The sequence below is a fragment of the Lissotriton vulgaris genome, chromosome 3_1 (assembly GCF_964263255.1).
Source record: "Lissotriton vulgaris chromosome 3_1, aLisVul1.2, whole genome shotgun sequence".
Taxonomy (NCBI): domain Eukaryota; kingdom Metazoa; phylum Chordata; class Amphibia; order Caudata; family Salamandridae; genus Lissotriton; species Lissotriton vulgaris.
The window spans coordinates 613,036,106-613,056,458 of NC_141689.1; the positions used below are offsets into that span (position 1 = coordinate 613,036,106).

A 20,353-nucleotide genomic window follows, 5' to 3' on the forward strand; every position below is an offset into this window, starting at 1 on the left:
GAATGATCATGCAAAGGTTTTGAGGAAAAAATGAGTGCCAGGTCTTTTGTCAACTAGTTGTCGCCTCCAAATCACTGTTGTTGGGCTAGAGTGTCAGTTGCACCATTATTAGGACCTTACCTAGAGCAAGGACCGACTAAACTGCTTTGGATAAGCGCTCTGACTGGTTTCAGAAACTGTGGAGTTCTATGTTTAGTATACACTTCTGTAGTGTGTTTGGCTCACAGCAAATATCTTCCCCTTCCTCAAAAGATCTCCTAAAGATCAGAAGTTTGTTATCAGTGATTGTGTTATTTAACTCTGAGTGCAAAAATATTTTAGAAAAGTAAGCTACTGAGAGAACCTATCCTGTGTCTTGATATCTCTGAGATAAAACACCTCCCACAGCATCCGTCTCCTATGATTCAGTAAGTACATAAACTTAACTACTAAAGGTTTTTGTGTCCCTGGTTCCAAATTTTTTAGACCTGTCAGCCTTCAGATGGTCTTCCCCCACATATTTTGCCTACTTACCTCCAATTTTTGCTGCATTTCTTTTTTGTTGGCCATAGGACTCTATCAGCCTTATTCATGAAGGCTAAATCGGCTCGCAAAGGGCCGGATTCTGAGAATCCGGCCCTTTGCGAGTGCGATTTTTGCATTTGGGATTCAGCATCCCAAATGCAAAAATCGCTAATTGCGATGTCGCAAATGTGCGAGGAATTACATTTAAGGAATCTCTATTAGAGATTCCTTAAATGCAATTCAACATCCAATTTAAATTTGCGAATTCGCAATTTCTTGCCGCAATTTACCGCGAGGTCAGACCTCGCGGTAAATTGCGAAAACTCAGAAAAATGCATTTAAATGCATTTTTCTGAGTTGCATGTTACACACACACATGTCCTTTGGACATGTGTGTGTGCAACACCTGTGTGAAATGTCATTTGAGGGGTGCTACAGGGTGTCCTGTGGACACCCCTGGCACCCTTCAAATCGCAATCTTATTTGCGATTAGCTAATTGCTAATCGCAAATAAGGAATACTCCCCATTCATTCCTATGGGCCTTTTGGCCCATAGGAATGAATGGCGAGTTATTCCTTATTTGCGATTAGCAATTTGCTAATCGCAAATAAGGAATCAGTAGGAATCGCATTTTATTATGCGATTCCTACATGATTACCGTTTTGCGAGTCCTTAATAGCGAATCGCTATGATTCGCTATTAGGGGCTCGCAAAACGGCCCCTTCATGAATAAGGCTGTATGCACTTTACCATTGTTACCCAGTGCTAAAGTGCTTGTGCTCACTCACCTAAACATGGTTTGATAGGCATTTACCTAATTAGTATATTTAATTTACTTCCTAAGTCCCTTGTAGAATGGTATACCATGTATCCTGGGCCTGTAAATTAAATGCTACTAGTGGGCTTGCTGCACTCTTTGTGCCACCCACTTAAGTAACATTCTAAAACATGTCCCAGGCCTGCCATTGCAGCCTTAATACTGTGTCGACTTGGCATGCCAACTTGGCATTTAAACCCACTTGCCAAGTCTTAAACTCCCCTTCTATGAAATATAAGCCACCCCTAGGTTAGGCCCTAGGCAGTAGTGGTCGGTGGTGGGAGTAGCTGCCGGGCGGTGACATGGGGAGGGGGAGGGGCAGGGTGGGGGGTAGTAATCTATGGATTATGGAGGATTAAAGGAAGTAAACATATAAATAAATTAAAAAAATTGTTGCGTGCACTGCATCGCAATTGGGGATGCGGTGCGCGCAACTTAATTTGTTTTATTTATTTATATGTTTACTTACCTGTAATCCTCCATAATCCATAGATTACTACCCCCCCAGCCTGCCCCTCCCCACGTCACCACCCGGCAGCTACTCCCACCACCGACCGCTACTGGCCCTAGGTAGCCCTTAGGGCAGGGTGCTGTGTAGTGATAAATGTTGGGGATTCCTTATTACGTTTCATAAACTGTAATTCCTCATTGGGAGCAGGTAGATGTCTCGTGTTTTGTACCTATGAAATTGTAACAATAAAATCTCTTTAATGGCAAAGTCGGATTTTCCATTACAATTTTGAAAGTGCCACTGTTAGAAAGTTAGCATTTTTCTGCCCTTTGTACTTGCAGCCTGTCATGGGTCACATGACTGGGTGTAGCTGACAGTTAGACTATGTTAATTCCTTCTAGACAGTCACACAATAGAGAGATTAGGTGTGCCTCAATGGGCCATCAGCTGGCTGGAAGAAGGGCAGCCCCACTTACACATGAATAGCCTGTGCTCTGCCTTCAAAGAAAATGCCTAACAACCTTGTATTGTCACTGCAACCAGCTGGGAGCCTGGGCAGGGAAGTCAGAAAACTCCACACACTTCAAAGAACCTTTCCAATAGCTTCTCCTACCTTCCAGAAGAAGGGCACCAGGTTATAAAAATAGAACCTTCAGACCCATTCTTCAGTTAACTACTGAACCTTCGGAAGGACTCTGAGAGGACTGCCTGTTGCTGTGACCTGCTGGGCACTCTGCCAGAGTGCTTCTGTACCTGGAATCACTACTTTGCTGTCTGGAGGCTGCCTTGAACCCTCAGAGGCCAGCCCTGCTAGTGAGCCTTGCATCTTCACTTGCACCCAGGACAGTATGAAGTGACTCCAAGGGCTAGATTGCTAGCCTCCTGTTCAGAGCCACAGGGACATAAAAGGCTCCACCATCTTGAACCCATAGCATCTCCTGATACATTCTTCTCTGCAGCAGCAGATTCATTAAGCAGGTCTTCATCAAAGGGGTCTACAGCTACAGCCCTCTGCGTTGTTCTACTGGAGTTTTTCACCTTTCATTTTGGCGTCTAAGTACAAATTAGGAAATGCTCACCATGGCTTTGACTCCAGGCCATCCAACGATGAAGCTACCTCCTGCCGCCTTGCCCTGCTGAACTTTACCTATTCAGACATTTTTCTGCAAGAATTTTTCTAAGTCCATAGGTAAGTGCTGACTGGGCCCAATCCACTTCTTGTATCCGAACTGTGCTCTGTCACGGTCGGCTTAACTTTCAACTGTGAACCGGTCTCACAAGACTAGATGTCCACGGGTGGTGCTTTGATCACTTACAACTTTAAAAATTCATAACTTTAATTCTACTGGTTGGATTTTTGTCATTTTGGTGTGAAATAATTTATTAAATTCTACTAATTCAACTCTATTTTACTAAATTGGTTTGGAATTTTTCTTGTGCGGTGTTTTCACTTTGCTGTTGTTTGTGTGCTGCATAAATACTTTACACATTGCCTTAAAAGTTAAGCCTGACTGCTTTTTGTGCAAATTGCAAAAAACACAGTTGATGGACAGAATGTAGAACAATGTCATACATTCACCCCAGTACCAGGCCCTTACACTGAATGAAAAGAAGACCTGTACGTGAATTTTTGTATTTTGTATTTATCTGAATTAAATTCTTTCAAAATTATTATAGAATTCTATCAAACTGAAAGAAAGAAATAGGATTCTGGAAAATCGTATCAGCAGATGGCCTTTAGAAAATAAAACACTTGTATATATGTGTATATATTGATTGTATTGGAATGTATTATCACTGTACATATCATTTTATCACGTGATCACTATTCACTATTGTCACGTCTCTGCACTTTAAATATTATCTTGACAGTCAATTTGAATGAATTTAATTCAGATAAACACAAAATACAACAAATCACGTACAGGTCTTCTTTTCATTCAGTGTAAGGGCCTGGTCTTCTGTTTTTGTGTTTTCCAGAGGGGTTGTTTCTTTTCTTTGATTGCATTGAATAGCAGTTGTAAATCATTTGTATTGTCACCCGACAGAACCATTTTTAATTAATCATTAATTACCCAGGTTCTGAGGGACACAGGGTCACCTCGTTTTTCTTAATAAGTGATGCGAGCTTGAGCGGAGGCTCACACAGCGAGAATGGGAAAGTCCTCTCCTCGCGACTTGGGCCTAAGATGCGACTTCGTTGATTTCGGGCAGGGGAACTCGGGCCCCCCCATGACGGGGATGGTTTGAGGTCCTTGGCAAAGGCAGGCTCGGGCCGGCGGCACAGCTCCTCTGGGGATGCTGGTCCAGGCCGTTGGCAATGACCAGCGTCTCAGGCTGCAACAGGGCACGCGCACACAGCGTCGCTGAGACTCACTTGAGCTCTGGGTGCTCACAGTCAGAGGGCAATCCTCACGTAGGTCTCAGGCTGCACGAAGCACACGCACACAGCGTCGCTGTGACTCACTTGGACTCCAGGTGTGCATGGTCACAGGGCAATCCTCACAAAGGTCTCAGGCTGCACAAAGCTCACGCACACAGCGTCGCTGAGACTCACTTGGATTTCGGGTGCACACATCCACAGGACAATCCTCACGAAGGTCTCAGGCTGCACAAAACACACGCACACAGCGTCGCTGAGACTTGCTTGGTCTCCAGGTGCCCACGATCACAGGGTAATTCTTACGAGGGTCTCAGGCTGCAAAAAGCAAACAAACACAGCTTCGCTGAGACACACCTGGAAACTTTAGTGTTCCTGAGTTTCCACAACAGGAAGCCAGCTCTTCACAGGCCATTGGGGATAAGTTACTTCAGGACACAGCACAAGCAGGGGGACACAGCACACAGCAAAGTCCATTTAGCCTCTCCTTGGTTAAATCAGCAAACTGCAGGCCAACCCCAGAACACACAGCAAGGGTCAGTCCTTTCCTTCAGTCTCTTCAGCTGTTTCTTCCTTGGCAGAGGTTCCTCTTGACCACGAAGTAGTTTCAATCCTTTACAGTCTTGAACAGTTCCATTCCACTGTTCACGGGTTTCAGCTCTCATAGTTATACCCCGAAATGTCTTTGAAGTCTTTGTGTTCAGGGGGGCACTGGCCCCTGTCCAAACCCCTGTCCAAACCAGTTCTGGGTGTCTAGACTGCCAACCCACAACCAGGCAGAGACACACAGACATGTTAGAATGCAAAAACCCAGCCACTTCTAAAAGAGTGGTTTCTAAACACACAACGCAAAAAACACCTTCAGAAAAAGATGTGTTATTAAATTGTGAGTTCAGGCACACTAAACTTCATCTCTATATCTTATGCCTATGGAGAGATAGGCTGGAAACATATTACACAGCCTTCACCAGTCTGTCCTATGGGCAAGATGGCTTTCAACTGTGAAAAACGAAATGGAGAGTATTTCACTGTTAGGATATGGTACACACCTCAGCATATGTCCTACCTTTCACATACACTGCACCCTGCCCAGGGGTACCTTGGAACTACCATAGGGGTGTCTGATGTGCATAAAAAGGGAAGGGTAAGGCCTGGCAAGTCGATGCACTTGTCCGGACAACATGGCAGTTTAACAAACTGCGTGCAGGCACTGCAGTGGCAGGCCTGAGTTCTCTCGTTAGGGCTACTTGTGTGGGTGGCACAATTAGTGCTGCAGGCCCACTAGCAGCATTTGCATTACCAGCCCCGGCACACATAGTGCACTTTACTAGGGACTTTAATAGTAAGGCAAACATACCAATCATAGACAACCAATTGCCATTACACTTTACACAGGGAGCACTTGCACTTTGACACTGATCAGCAGTGGCAAAGGGCCCAAAACATCTAAGCCAGTAAAACTGAATCCATCACAGCATCAAAAACAGAGGAGGTGGAAGAAAAAAAATGGGGTAATCACGCCAAGAAATGCCAGATCTAACATGAGTGATCCAACAATCCAATTTTTCTCACAAGTCAATCTTTCAATTAAAATTCTTTCTGTAAGAATAACCTATTTGCATTTCCCTTATCAAATATATGATGGATCTCCTCATAATAAGAGGGCAGGGACATTGCACAACCAATAAATGGTGGAATACCAAGCATTTTATAACTATGAATCTCTCCAAATTTACATGTAGTCATACAGCTAACCCGACAGTAATCTCAATGCAATTGTACTCTACGTGCTGGGTAATTAATAAGAGGATTATGTAAAATCATTTGAGGCATTGCCATGATTACTTTGAGCTGAAGGACATCTACCAAATCAAAGCAAATTTTTTTTAGATGGTTTCCAAAACAGACCAAAGAAATCTGGTGTGTGTGAAACCACACCGAGCCTCAGTGCAGAATAGAGCGCCATCCATGCCTTAAGGTCCTTAAAAATATTTCTCTTAATTACTACCACTTCCAAAGATTGAGCAAGCTTACTATTTATATAATTCCCCAAGTCTACTGAATCTGAAACCCTCAGACCACCTTCTTCTAACCGTCTGACAGAATAATTTTGATGGGAACCCTCACATGAGCTACAGTTGACCTCATTGTATGTATTACATATTTTGGAACTGAGTTATTGACCTGACAAGACACCGCCTTCTTTAGACATTAAATCAATTATTTTCATGAACTGTTGCTGTTCTGTATGTGATGTTACCAACACTATACTCTCCAATGTTCTAGGTTTAATCTGACAAACTTTCATGAATTCATGACTTACTGTCAGTGAAACTGCTCCCCCACCCTCGTAGCTCCATCATAGCTCCATCATTAAGAGAGGCCCTCTGTGAGCCTCTGCACTCCCGTAGTGCTGGTGTTCAACGCCCTCCTTGTCTGCCTTCTGTCCCCTTCCGACTCTCCTTCTGCTCAGTGCCATCCTCTAGCTTCAGGCTCTTCTTTCACTTTTTCTCCACTTTCTGCTCCGTTTCACCCTCCATTCTCGTTGCTTTTCTCTGCTTTCTGCTCCGTTTGCACCCTTCAGCCTCTTGGCCCTTCACTCTTTTCTCATCTTTTTCTCTGCCTTCTGCTTCGTTTCACCCTTTATTCCTTTTTTCACTTTTTCTCTGTATTTCACTTTTCCTCTCCTTTTCTCGCTCTTTTGGCCACCTTTTCACCCGTTTGCGGCTGACCCTGTGGCCCCTCCCCCCAGCGCGACCAGCCCGATACAGTTCTCCTCCCAGCTGTCCAGCCCTCCCCGACCCCTACTTAATGGCGGCCGCGCGCCAAAGGCAAGCCCGTCTGCACCCGTCTGTGACCCGACAGGGACCAGCACCAGGAACCCCGAACTGCTAAGCCATGTCTTCCCTGGACTGGAAACAGGCATCCTGGGACCAGTTTCTGGCTAATCAGCCGTCATTAGCCAGGCTAGCTTGTATCCAGTGGCAAAGTGAGCAAGGGACCCACGTCTGGGCATACCCTGCCAACTTAGGGCGAACAGAGCAAAATTAAAGGGGACGATGGAGGAAGTGTTGAACAATGCAAGCACTCACCCTGGATTCAAGATAGCCCGGCTGATGAGGGTTATGAACCCGAAACCGGTCCCAGGATGTTTGTTTCCGGTCCAGGGAAGACATGGCTTGGCAGTTCGGGCTGGACTGTTCCCATGAGGCACAGGGTCAGCCTGAATTGTACATGGCCATGTCTGAACTGAGGTGGTGGAGGGAGCTAAAGAATGATGATGGATTAAACCAGATCAGTTGACTGGGAATGAGTGTTTGATTTGCTCAAACGCTCCGTCCATCATCCCCTTTGGTATCGCTTTGTTCGCCCTAAGTTAACAGGGTATGCCCAGACGTTGGTCCCTTGCTCACTTTGCCACTGGATTCAAGATAGCTTGGCTGATGAGGGTTATGAACCCGAAACCGGTCCCAGGATGCTTGTTTCCGATCCAGGGAAGACATGGCTTGGCAGTTCGGGCTGGACTGTTCCCAGGAGGCACAGGGTCAGACTGATTTGCATATGGCCATGTCTGAACTGAGGTGGTGGAGTGAGCTAAAGAATGATGATGGATTAAACCCAGATCAGTTAACTGTGGGTGAGTGTTTGATTTGCTCAAACGCTCCGTCCTTCATCCCCTTTGGTATCGCTTTGTTCGCCCTAAGTTTGCAGGGTAAGCCCAGACGTGGGTCCCTTGCTCACTTTGCCACTGGATTCAAGATAGCCTGGCTGATGAGGGTTGTGAACCAGATACCGGTCCCAGGATTCTTGTTTCTGCTCCAGGGAAGACATGGCTTGGCAGTTCGGGCTGGACTGTTCCCATGAGGCACAGGGTCAGACTGATTTGCATATGGCCATGTCTGAACTGGGGTGGTGGAGTGAGCTAAAGAATGATGATGGATTAAACCCAGATCAGTTGACTGGGGGTGAGTGTTTGATTTGCTCAAACGCTCCGTCCATCATCCCCGTTGGTATCGCTTTGTTTGCCCTAAATTGGCAGGGTATGCCCAGACATGGGTCCCTTGCTCACTTTGCCACTGGATTCAAGATAGCCTGGCTGATGAGGGTTATTTTATGAACCCAAAACCGGTCCCAAGATGCTTGTTTCCGGTCCAGGGAAGACATGGCTTGGCAGCTCGGGCTGGACTGTTCCCATGAGGCACAGTGTCAGACTGATTTGCATATGGCCATGTCTGAACTAGGGTGGTGGAGTGAGCTAAAGAATGATGATGGATTATACCCAGAAGAGTTGACTGGGGGGAGTGTTTGATTTGCTCAAATGCTCCGTCCATCATCCCCTTTGGTATCGCTACAACTAAACACCATCAAAACAGAAGTACTCATCATGGGCCAAAACCCAATGCCTGAAGCAACACCTGGTGGCCCCATGCCCTACGATCAGCCCAGCTCTCCTACGCTGTGGTCCCCGCAGCAGAAAGACCAGATCGGGAGGCCGCTCCTTCTCCTTCCTCGCGGCCAAAGCCTGGAACGCCCTGCCGCTCCACCTCAGACAGACAACATCACTCCCCATCTTCGCAAGAAACCTCAAAACCTGGCTCTTCAACAGACCCTCTCCTTGATGGAATGGATCCTGAAACACCACCACCACTAGCGCCTTGAGACCCTTATGGGTGAGTAGTCACGCTTAAACAAACCCCTGATTGATTGATTAATTGACTGAAATTAACCAAACCTTCCCCACTACAAACATCATTTCAGTGTGCATGTCTTGACTGCTAAACAATTAAATGTGATAATATAACTCAACAAATTCATTATACAAAGACAGAGTATGCACAACTCCCACCTTTTCTCACAGAATGAAGAAAAATTATACAACTATGGATTGTTTCTCTCTTCTTAGGTCTACACTCCAATTGTCAGCATTTCAAATTAGATATGACAAAACAAATGCTGCATTGGATATGACATTTAAATAAAATGTAGTAGTGATTAATTAAGAAATAGGGAAAAGTTCTTTAGATCCACTATAAATCTCTTGGATGGCATTAGAAGTACTGTGTGTGTTGCTACTGTATATAAATATGAGTGAGATTTAAACTGTTGCTGAGTGGCACCAGGTTCTGTTTAAACTAAAATGAATTCTGTTGCTAAACATTTATAACTGGGCTTACAAAATTAACGTTCTGATGCAATTTGGTTCTAACTGTTAAAATTGAGCTTAAATAGTACACAGTTCCATTACTTAAGTTGGATGATAACATGGGCTAGATAATCTTTGAGAGAGTTTTATTTGGGACCCAACAGGAAGGATTTACTCTTCCATCTCTCGCTGCCTCATCCAATGACCATAAACACTCTTGGAAGAGCTAGGCAGCTCAGTAAAGGTGCTCGCCAATAGCATGGCAAGTGACAGAATCATCAAGAGTTCTAGGGGGTCATTGGGTGAGACTCGCAAAAGATCTGCAATGCCTCTTTTCATAAAGAAGTACCTTTGCTGACCAGCCCATCTCTTCTGCAAGTCTGAGTGATATCAAGACGATAAAGAGGGGAAGAACCGAAAAATGGGTTCAGCATACTTATCCACAGTATAATTTTGGCTCTCAAAAATAAACCTGCAAGAAGAACTGACCAAGTGTTAAGACAAATTCGAAGACACTGGTAAGTAAGATACTAGATGCAAGCCAGATTAACACTATTAGGTTCACAGTACTGAGGAAGACCTGCACAAATGTCAGTCCTATCAGCAAAGTCTTCTTTGACTGAGGAGTAATGCCATTAATGTGTGATCATTCATAATTCAAAGGATCGTACTAAGAAAGCTTTAAACTTTCCTAATGGGATATGAGTTCATATATCATCAGAGGGACACAAAAACGAATACTTCAATAGAAACTCTAAACAAGAGCTATGTTTCTGATACTTTGTGCTTTTTAGAAATAATCTATTTGATCAGATGTGATTCAATTGTGAATTGTACATGTTTAAATTCATATGTATGATATATTGTTCACTGTTTTATATATTGGTGATGGTTGTTATGCAATATATGTTAACATTTACCAGTTGACAAGAGTAACTATGAGCGTGTTGTGTAAAAAAAACTGAAATCATTGGAAATGAGTAAACTACAACACCAGAATAAAGTTCAGGTGTTGTTATTGTTCTAAAATTAATGGCAAGCATTTATGGTTGACTGGAGGTTTTTTATATTGACAATTTTTGTAAGGCTAAGACCGTAATAGGCCAAACCGCATATATTGATAATAGACCTGCAGAAGGAAGCACTGACAAGCCTGCCTCCCACGCTGTGCCAAAGTAGTTTCTCCCTAGGTGGACACTGATCATTCACTTGCAACCATAGTGGGCTACCTTTGTTCAGGATTGGAAACATACATTAAATTGCATTGAAAGCTATCTGATGTGAAAGCATACACACATGTTTGTAGATGCCATGTTTGAACATTTTTTTTTATACATTATCAATTATGTTTAAAGATGGCACACATTGAAGCACACACTATTGCTGCATGCACATACGCAAGTATGGGTGGCCATAGAAGAGTAGTGACAAAAGTGATAATGGATATCCCCTAATAGCATTGCTTGTTACAGAATACACAAGAAGACTGTGGGAGAATGAGACACTGGGTGGGTCATGGACAAGTGAAGGAAGGAATGAAGAGAGGTGGTCAGGGATAAAGGGGAGCAGGGAGAAAGCAACGTAGAGATAAAGCACTTGAAAGCAATGTCTGACATTGCCAGTGGAAAGACAAACCAGCCAAGTAAAACACGTTGAGACCAAAATGTCCCTGAGTGGGATAAACACAAGAATATGAAGGGAAGTCATTTAATCAGGAGCAAAGAAGTGAGATAGACAGCAAAACCATTCAGTCATGAACAATGGGCTGATCTGAAGACCACTCTAAGTACAGGTAATGTATTGAATAACTGAATGGGTAGTTTGTAAAGTGTGTGAATCACCCCGGAAGGGGTATTTCCACACTGAAAGCAACAATCCAGGTTAACAGTTGCGGAACAGTTTGAGTTTCAAAAGTTTCCTAAATGCCAGGAAATCATTTAAATTCTCGAAGGCCAAGAAGTAAGTTCAAGTTCAAGTTCAAGTTTAACATTTGTATAGCGCACTACTCACCCAGAGGGTCTCAAGGCACTTGAGGGAGGGGGTACTTATTTATCGAATATCCAAGTTTTTAGTTGCTTTCTGAAGGAGAGGTGGTTCTGTGTGAGGCGGAGGTGGGTGAGGAGAGAATTCCAGGTTTTGGCCGCTATGTAGGAGAAGGATCTTCCTCCCATGGTGGATCTATGGATGCGTGGAAGTGCGGCGAGGGCTTGATTAGACAATCGTAGTTGACGTGTGCGTGGGTGAGGAGACGGAACGTTATTCTCTTGTTGACGGGGGGCCAGTGGAGGTCTTTCAGGTGACCGGAAATATGAGCTTGGCAGGGGATGTCTAGTATGAGTCTGGCTGAGGCGTTTTGGATGCGTTGGAGTTTTTTCTGTAGTTTGGCTGTGGTTCCGGCGTAGAGGGCGTTTCCGTAGTCCAGTTGGCTTGTGACCAGTGCGTGGGTGACCGTCTTTCTTGTTTCGGTAGGGGTCCAACGGAAGATTTTTTGGAGCATACGTAGGATGTTGAAGCATGATGATGAGACAGCGTTGACTTGTCTGGTCATCGAGAGGGAGGAGTCCAGGATGAAGCCTAGGTTACGTGCGTGGTCCGTAGGTATGGGTGTGTTTCCCAGGGCCGGTGGCCACCATGAGTCGTCCCAGGTGGAGGAGGATGAGCCTAAGATGAGGACTTCCGTTTTGTCCGAGTTCAGTTTTAAACGGCTGTTCTTCATCCACTCAGCTACTTCTTTCATCCCTTTGTGGAGGTTGGTTTTGGCGGTGTTTGGGTCTTTGGTGAGGGAGAGGATCAGCTGGGTGTCGTCTGCATAGGAGATGATGTTGAGGTTGTGTTGGCGTGCGATGGATGCGAGGGGACTCATGTATACGTTGAAGAGGGTGGGACTGAGTGATGATCCTTGTGGTACGCCACAGATGACTTCGGTGGCCTCTGATCTAAAAGGGGGAAGGCGGACTCTTTGGGTTCTTCTGGCGAGGAACGAAATGATCCAGTCTAATGCTTTTCTTTGAATTCCGACGTTGCTGAGTTTTTGTATAAGGGTGCTATGACAGACTGTGTCGAAGGCTGCAGAGAGGTCAAGTAAGATGAGGGCAGCTGTTTCTCCGTTGTCCAGTAGTGTTTGAATGTCGTCTGTTGCTGCGATGACGGCGGTCTGGGTGCTGTGTTTGGATCGGAAGCCGGACTGTGAAGGGTCGAGGGATTTGTTGGATTCGAGGAAGGCGGCGAGCTGACTGTTGACGGCTTTCTCAATGACTTTGGCAGGGAATGGGAGGAGCGAGATGGGGCGGTAGTTCTTAAGTTCAGTGGGGTCTGCTGTGGGTTTCTTCAGAAGGGCGCTGAGTTCGGCATGTTTCCAGCTTTCCGGGAAGGCAGCGGAGTTGAGGGAGCAGTTGATGACGTCTCGGAGATGGGGTGCGATAATGGAGTCTGCTTTGTTGAAAATGTGGTGGGGACATGGGTCGGTTGGCGATCCTGAGTGGATAGAGTTCATCAGGCGGATGGTGTCTTCAGTGGTGATAGGGTTCCAGGCGCGAAGGTTGTTGGAGGGGGGTTTAAGTTCGGAGGTGGGTGGGGTGGAATGGTCTCCGGACTGGTTTTCAAAGCTGTTGTGTATGTCAGTGATTTTGTTGTGGAAGAATGAGGCTAGGGAGTCGCAGAGGTCTTGGGAGGGAGTGATGTCGTTGGTGCGGGCAGTGGGGTTGGTAAATTCTTTGATGATGTTGAATAGTTCCTTGCTGTTGTGGGCGTTGTTGTTGAGTCTATCCTTGAATGCTGATTTCTTGGTGGATCGGATCAGTTGGTGGTGTTTGCGGGTGGCGTTCTTGAAGGTGGCCAGGTTGTCAGTGGATGGGTTTTTTCTCCAGGCTTTCTCGAGGGTGCGACAGAACTTCTTGGATTTCTTAAGGTCATCTTTGAACCAGGGGGCTTTTTTGCTACCTTGCTTGATTGCTAATTCGTCAGCGCCGTGGGTGATCCATTGTGTGAGGTTGGTGGCTGCAAGGTTTGGGTCCGATGATTTTGCAGGAGGGTTTTGGTGAAGCGATGTCAAGAGTTGGTCGGTGGTAATTTTGTTCCAGTTTCTGCGGGGAATTGGTTATGGGTGGTTGTGGGTCGTATTCTTTTTGTAGTTGAAGTGAACGCAGCTGTGGTCTGTCCAATGGAAAGCTGTGGTGTGATTGAAGGAGATGTGCTTGCTGGAGGTGAAGATTGGATCGAGCGTGTGTCCGGCATAGGGTGGGGGTGTTAACAAGTTGTTTGAGTCCAAGATTGGCGAGGTTGTCCAGAAGGGTGGTGGTGTTGCTGTCGTTCTTTTCCAGGTGGAAGTTAAGGTCTCCCAGTAGAATATAGTCCTCGGAGGGGAGGGCGTGTGGGTTGATGAAGTCAGTGATGTTTTCGCTGAATTGTGTGCGGGGTCCCGGTGGCCTGTAGATGAGAGTGCCTCTGAGTGTGGTCTTGGGGTCGGTGTGGATCTGGAAGTGAAGGTGTTCGGCGGCTGCGAGGTTGTCGTCGGAACTGGTCGTGATGCGGATGGTGTTCTTAAGGACGATGGCGATGCCTCCTCCAGTTTGGTTGATGCGGTCCTTTCGGATGATCTTGTAGCCGTCCGGGATGGCTATGGCGATGTCGGGTGCTGATGAGGCGTTCATCCAGGTTTCTGTAAGAAAGGCAACGTCCGGCGATGTGGTGTCGAGTAGCTTCCAAAGGTCAATGGCGTGTCTGTGGACCGAGCGGGTGTTGAGCAGGATGCACTTTAGGTGGTTAGTGTCGGAGCTCTGTTTGGAGTTTGTGGATTTGGTGTGGGTCCTGATGCAGTTGAACTTGCAGGAGTGGCAGGTGAAGGGTCCATGGGTGTGTCCTGGGGCGGCTTGGGAGCAGTTTGGTGATCGGCCGGGGTTGAGTGCAGAGAGGGTTGCTGCGTCAAACGTTATGCGAGTGGAGTGGGTTTTGCGGGGGACAGGGGGTCTGGCGCTGGGCGCGGTCCAGGCGCGGACGGGCGTAGACGGGCTTACCTTTGGCACACCTTTGGCGCGCATAGGGCGTGTCCGCTGCGCGTGAACGCTGCTCGCGAATGCGTCTGTCATAAGTGGATAGTGAAGGGGGAGGAACAAGGGAGGAGCAGCTGGGAGGCGGGAACGGGGTGGAGAGGACGGGTCCCCGAGGCACAACAACAAAATGGATGGCAGCAAAAGCAAAACCGAAACAGGTTGGGGGCACAAAGTGGGATTACGCTGTGGGCAGTGGCACCGACACAATCAGGCATTAATATTTATTTTCTGTGATGCAATACGAGCGCTACGATAATGCATCAATGAGCAATACAGCGCTATCAAATTACAAAGCACAAATGAGCAATCGAGCGCCATATGAGATTACAATTTACAACTGATTAATAGAGCGCTATGAAATCTAAGCAGGCAGCAATTGAGCACTATGAAAACTAAGCAGGCAGCAATTCTTTCAAGCAACAAGCAATGCCAATGAAGCCCAACGATACCCAAGGAAGACCAGGGAGCGTGGGAAGCGACCGCTTCCAATATAGGGGAGCTAGATGGAAAAATGATTTCCCCTCAGAACTGGACTTATTAAAACAAAGGATAATAAGGAGAGATGTTTCCCTTGATTGTAGGGCTCTACTTGGCTGTTAATGGAGAAGTTTATCTATTAAGTAACTGGATCCGTTGCCGTTGATCTCCTTGTGTATGATACAGCAGATCTTAAATGTAATTCTCTGTCTCATGGGTAGCCAGTGTAGCTGTCACAAAAGAGGCGACACAGTGGTGGCCACCAGAAGAGCATTGCATTAGTCTAGGCATTAATCGCTAGCCCCTGGAACAAAGTTGTATGTATCTCAAGTGGGAGGAATTGGAATACACTACCCAAGAGACTCAGCACGTGGAAACAGGTACCAGTGGTTGTTCTTACTTAATAACTCATAGAAAGAGACTGATCCAACCTGGTGCCAAAATCCTTTACCACTGCCTTGGGCGCTGGAGCTATGCCCAAGTTTGAAAGCCACCACTCTGCAGCCCAGAGCTGTTGGGCAATTCCATAGAGCATGATCTCCGTTTTCTCAGCATTCAACTGGAGACATGTTTCTGTCATCCAGGCTGAAACCGCTTTGTTGGCTGCCAAGAAACGCAGTTTAGAAGTAGCAACTTTGTTGTCAAAATATAGGAGAAGTTGGGTATCATCTGCGTAAGAGGAAGGGGTGAACCCAAGTTCTCTAGCAATCTTGGCTAGGAGAGCTACATACACATTGAACAAGGTGGGGCTGAGAGAGGAACCCAGAGGTAATCCCTTGGTGAGCTCAATGATACGCAAGCGAAAATGACTTAAATTAATGGTCTGCGTATGTTGACTTAGAAAACTGGAGAACCATTGTAGGGCACGCCTCCGATTCCGCTTTCCTCTAGTCTGTGAAGCAATCTATGGTGCTCCACATTGTAAAACACTGCTGATAAGTCTAGAAGCACAAATAGTAAAGCCTGATTATTATCCAAAGAAATCCTAATATAGTCCGTAACCTCAACCACTGCAGATTCCTTATTGTGCCTGGGTCTAAACCCGGACTGAGAGAAATCTAGGCAGCCTTGGGACTCTATATATTCCATGAGTGTTTTGTTTACATACCCTTCTAGGGGCTTACTCATTAACGGGAGGAGAGAATTAGGGTGATAGTTTAATAGATCTGAAGAGGAAAGACTTGCCTTTTCACAATTTTGAAACAATAGGTCGGCCTAAAGACAGCTAAAGCTGTCTGGGGGGGAAACGCACAAGCAGTTGTACTTACATGTAGAAAACACTAAAGAACTGCAAGAAAATCAGAACTTGTGTTTATCTGAAATAATCTGTGGAACGTATTCTCTTGGCTTCAATTCATGTGGGATTTAGAAGTAAAATGTGTTTATGCAATAGCATATAGATCCAATGTTCCTAATTGTCCACTTTTAAAATGAAAATATGTATTGTAAATGTCAATTTCACGATGCATGGTACGGTCTAGATATTTGTCTCATGTCTGTGTGTTATCTCCTTTGCAGAGGGGACAAACCCTGCACTGGCTGTGGTGCAGGATTTTCCAGAAGAACCAGAAGCAAATTGGTGTTTCTTCACTTCAGGAGAATCTTTATATGGTGTCTTGCTGCGATCATCATCAACTAACGTTTCCTCTGGTTCTGTTTCGACCCTTTACCAATGGCGAGGAGTGTTTGTTGCCCTAGAGGTAAACTAATGAATATTTTGGTAGTTTTTACCTAATGCAACAGTAAAGGATATTTTTAAATGTTTAAATCATTCTCTTGACAGTATATTTATTCCTCACTTGCTATAAATGCACTTTACTTTTATATCCCTTCTCATTTCCGTTTTTCATTTGTCTATTATCTGATCTTCAATGAAAGGCATTTTTATTCATTTCAATGGTATGCAAACATGCAGATTATAAAAGATCTGCATAAGTTGAAAAGGACAATGTATTTCTCTATTAATTACTTTGAGGCCCAGAGGTGCATTGACCCCCTTGCATCTTTTGCCATACATGGTCTGTAGTGTATAGAGGATACATAACGCATAACCATTTTGTATAGTCGTCAGTGGGTTTTGGTGACATCTTAAATCATGAGGCCGTTGTATGTCACTGTCTTCAGAGCCCTGCACTGGAAATACAAGATCATATTACACGTTACCTGTTATGCACTTTTTATAATACATGTTTATTTCATGGCCGTTAGCATGTAATGTTCTCAATCGGGGAAATGTTAATTGAAAAGAGTCCTAGTGAAATATTGGCTTATCTTGTTTACTTCTCTTTAGAAATAGAAGAGAAGAAAAATAATGTAGTTAAGAGTGCAGAAGTTTAGAAGGACCTCCCTTTGTTTACTCAGTAAAAGAGAGAGACTATTGAAGCTCTTCAATGCAAGAATCAGCTAACAATGGGAACTGATCAGAATTATAATGTTTAGTTTGTTTACCTTTCCTGCACAGAGTAGTTCACTTTGAGATGATCTGTCAAAAGTGTAATTCTAGTGAATTGTACATATCTCCTTAGTGCCAAATACTTTCTAAGGATGTCTGTTTGGAGTGATTGTGTGACATCTTGCCATAATTGAAGAGAGTGTTGATGGCTGGAGGTATGTGCGACTCTCCCTGCATGGCTGGAATGCATACAGTTGCCTGAGAGCACATTCTGTACGACAATCTGTCTATTCCCATTGTGCCTGGTTGTATCTTCTCCCCAGGCAGTACCCAGGAGGACCTCTCTGACAGAGGCAAAAGCTTATTTGCACTCTTTCTCATGAGGTAGTCTTACAGAGCAGTCACATTATTGTCTGTGTATCAATGAGTGGCTATTGTTTGATTCCATACTCTGGGAAGAACCTTGGAGATCTTAGAATACTAGTATTGATGACAGCACTCCAGTGTTATTGTTCCATATTTCCTGAACCATATGCCTAGGAAAAGTAGAGATGGTCCTATTTTTCTTCTTTCTGGCACACTCAATCTGAACAAACATAATTGCACAATATCCCAAGTGTGGGTAGTGCCAGATCTAATGTTGAACGTAGGGAAGGTGTGTTCACTCCTGTGTGTCACTGGCAGCCTCGATCTATCATGCTGATCAAACAGGTTAGTTTTGGGGCTTTATTTTGACACTTTCTCTGAAGACAGAATTTTCGTAACAGTTCCTGGGTGAAACTATTCTGTAAGGTGTGGCCCACTCCTAAGATTGATCTATTCACTCAGATATGGAACTGTGTGGTATCTGCATCTAAAGTGGTGGGGGGGGAGGGGTGGTGTTGCCTGCCTGATAAAAAAATCAATGGTGTGTGAAACATAGAGGTTAAATAAGTCCTTTCAAGGGTAAAGGTTAAGAGATAAAGGTCATGATTGCCGGTTCTACCAGAAAATAATTTTCTTCCAGAAAGAAGGCTATACATTTTATGAGCATTGGAGACCACCAAGTGAATTCAGGGAACCTTTTTGCCTTAGAATAATATCTTGCATTCCCTGCATTGTCTTGATCAGGACTATTTCAGTAGAAGGAATAGAAGGGCTACAAGTTAAATGGATGGAGCAAGTGTGCTTCCCTAAAGGACGAAAGAGGTACTCCATTTAGAGGATCCTCTCAGTAAATGGTGGAGATTCAATAATCGTGTCCCTTGGAAGGGGCAGTACAACCTGAATATGCAGTTTACAATATATGTAAATACTGATGGCTCAAGACATGGGGCGAGTAACAATTTTCAAATGTTTTCTCTTTATAGCACATCCAGATCCGGAACCCTCAGCGCTGTATAGTGTTCAACATCAGTGGTGCTCAATATGTAGTCATCACACATGGAGAAATGAAACTTTCCAACAACAGCCTCTACACATTCACTCCTGGGCTCAAACTACTACTGGTATGAAAGGCATCAACTGCTGAACTATTAGCAAAATCACAGAATGCAATTTATGTTTTAAAATACAAGTTAGGGCGGCGCTTGTCAAACAACCAAATATTAAAACCCATCTTGGTTTTTAGAATAATTAGTAAATATGTAAATAATATTCAGTGAACATTATAAATGTTCAGTGTGTTTATCTGACTGTTAAACAATATTTTACTATTCGGTGCCGCGACTGATACAGCCTCAAACGAAGTTCAGTTTAAACAACTGTACTGCCGTGATCTTTTGTAGTTTGCTCACAGTGCCTTCATTTGTATTATTATTCTAATAGCAATTAACAGTTTTACTGTATAAATATATGTAATGTAATATTTCTGTTACAAACAAGTCAATATAATGTCGAAGTATCAGTCGTGTCTTCTCCCAAGTTTAAATTAAAGTCTGAGAGTGCAATTCTCACAGCTTTTACACAGCAAAGTAGACCTCAAGTGTGTCTAAAGTGCCGCTTGCAGTTGTAAATAGTTGCTTCAGAAAATAAGGATCCAAGTCGGGGATGACTGCAGATGTGAAACATCTCAAACGAAGCAGATTTTTCGTAGTCATAGGTACAGGTGATTCATGGTGTTTCCAGGGGAGATGGCCATAGGGGTGTTTTGTATTACCTCAGTGGCACTCGTACATCTTTCCCCTGTGGTTTTTGCACCCAATTTGCACAAATGCAGTTAGTGCTAGAATAGCAAGTGTATGTGTATAATTGGGTGGGAAAAACATGTCCCCCCTTTTCTTCTGGGGGTGTAATACAGGGTTTCTTAATAACTATACATATTTTCTTTGTGGAAAAGGTTAATTTGCGCTTTAAAGCTAATGTAAACGAGTAGTATTGGTAAAGCGTATTTAAAGCTAATGTGAACGAGTAGCATTGGGTAAAGCGTACACAAGGAAATCTATGATTTTCATACATGTTCTTAAATAGCAATTGCGATTTAAATGACATCCCAAGAAAAGAGTATCTTTAGAAAAATTGCAAGTACATTGAATCTGACGGCTAGGCTGTCAGGAAAGTTGCCATAGTCTTGATGTGAGCTGTGACTGAATTCCCACTAGGCCTAAACAATCTGTCCCTCTGAGCAAATCAGCTTCTATGAGAAACTCATGGCTCACCTTTGCAAACTAAACACAAGCAGCACGACCTTATACTGAAAAATGTATGTGCAATTAAGAAATAACAAACCTAAAGATCATTCCAATATAGTTACCGAGGCAAACACTTAACAATATAAGTATCACAAAATTGAAGAAAATCAGATAACGGAATCAAACATTTTAAAGAAAACAAAACCTATTAAAAAAAGTGTTTAGAAAAGGTCCTAAATGTTATTATGTTGGGAAACACAAAACATTAGAAGGAAGGTCATAGGTCATATTGTCTTTCATGAGGATGACTTGGGCCTAGGCATCTCCTATTTGCCCACATCTGATAAGAGCAGGTGACTCGTCCCACTGAATGGTTTCTGTGCGCCTAAAACATTCAGCAGGGTAAGCCTGGACGCTGTAGTTGAACATTGGACAGGGCTTCACAAGGTCAGAAAGCTTGAGTGTTTTGTCATCAGTAACCTCAAACTTCCAGGGGCAATTCTCACAATAGGAAATACTGCTAAAATATAG

The 20,353-nt window shown here is 44.3% G+C and overlaps 1 protein-coding gene across 1 annotated transcript in view; it reads left to right on the plus strand.

The window, feature by feature from the left end:
* ADGRV1 (adhesion G protein-coupled receptor V1) overlaps window positions 1-20,353 on the plus strand; it is a 1,865,288-nt gene that overhangs the window by 664,805 nt on the left and 1,180,130 nt on the right. Inside the window, exons 47-48 of the mRNA XM_086963519.1 lie at window positions 16,340-16,521; window positions 18,563-18,700. Coding sequence (XP_086819645.1) covers window positions 16,340-16,521; window positions 18,563-18,700 — 320 coding nt within the window. The remainder of the gene's footprint in view (window positions 1-16,339; window positions 16,522-18,562; window positions 18,701-20,353) is intronic.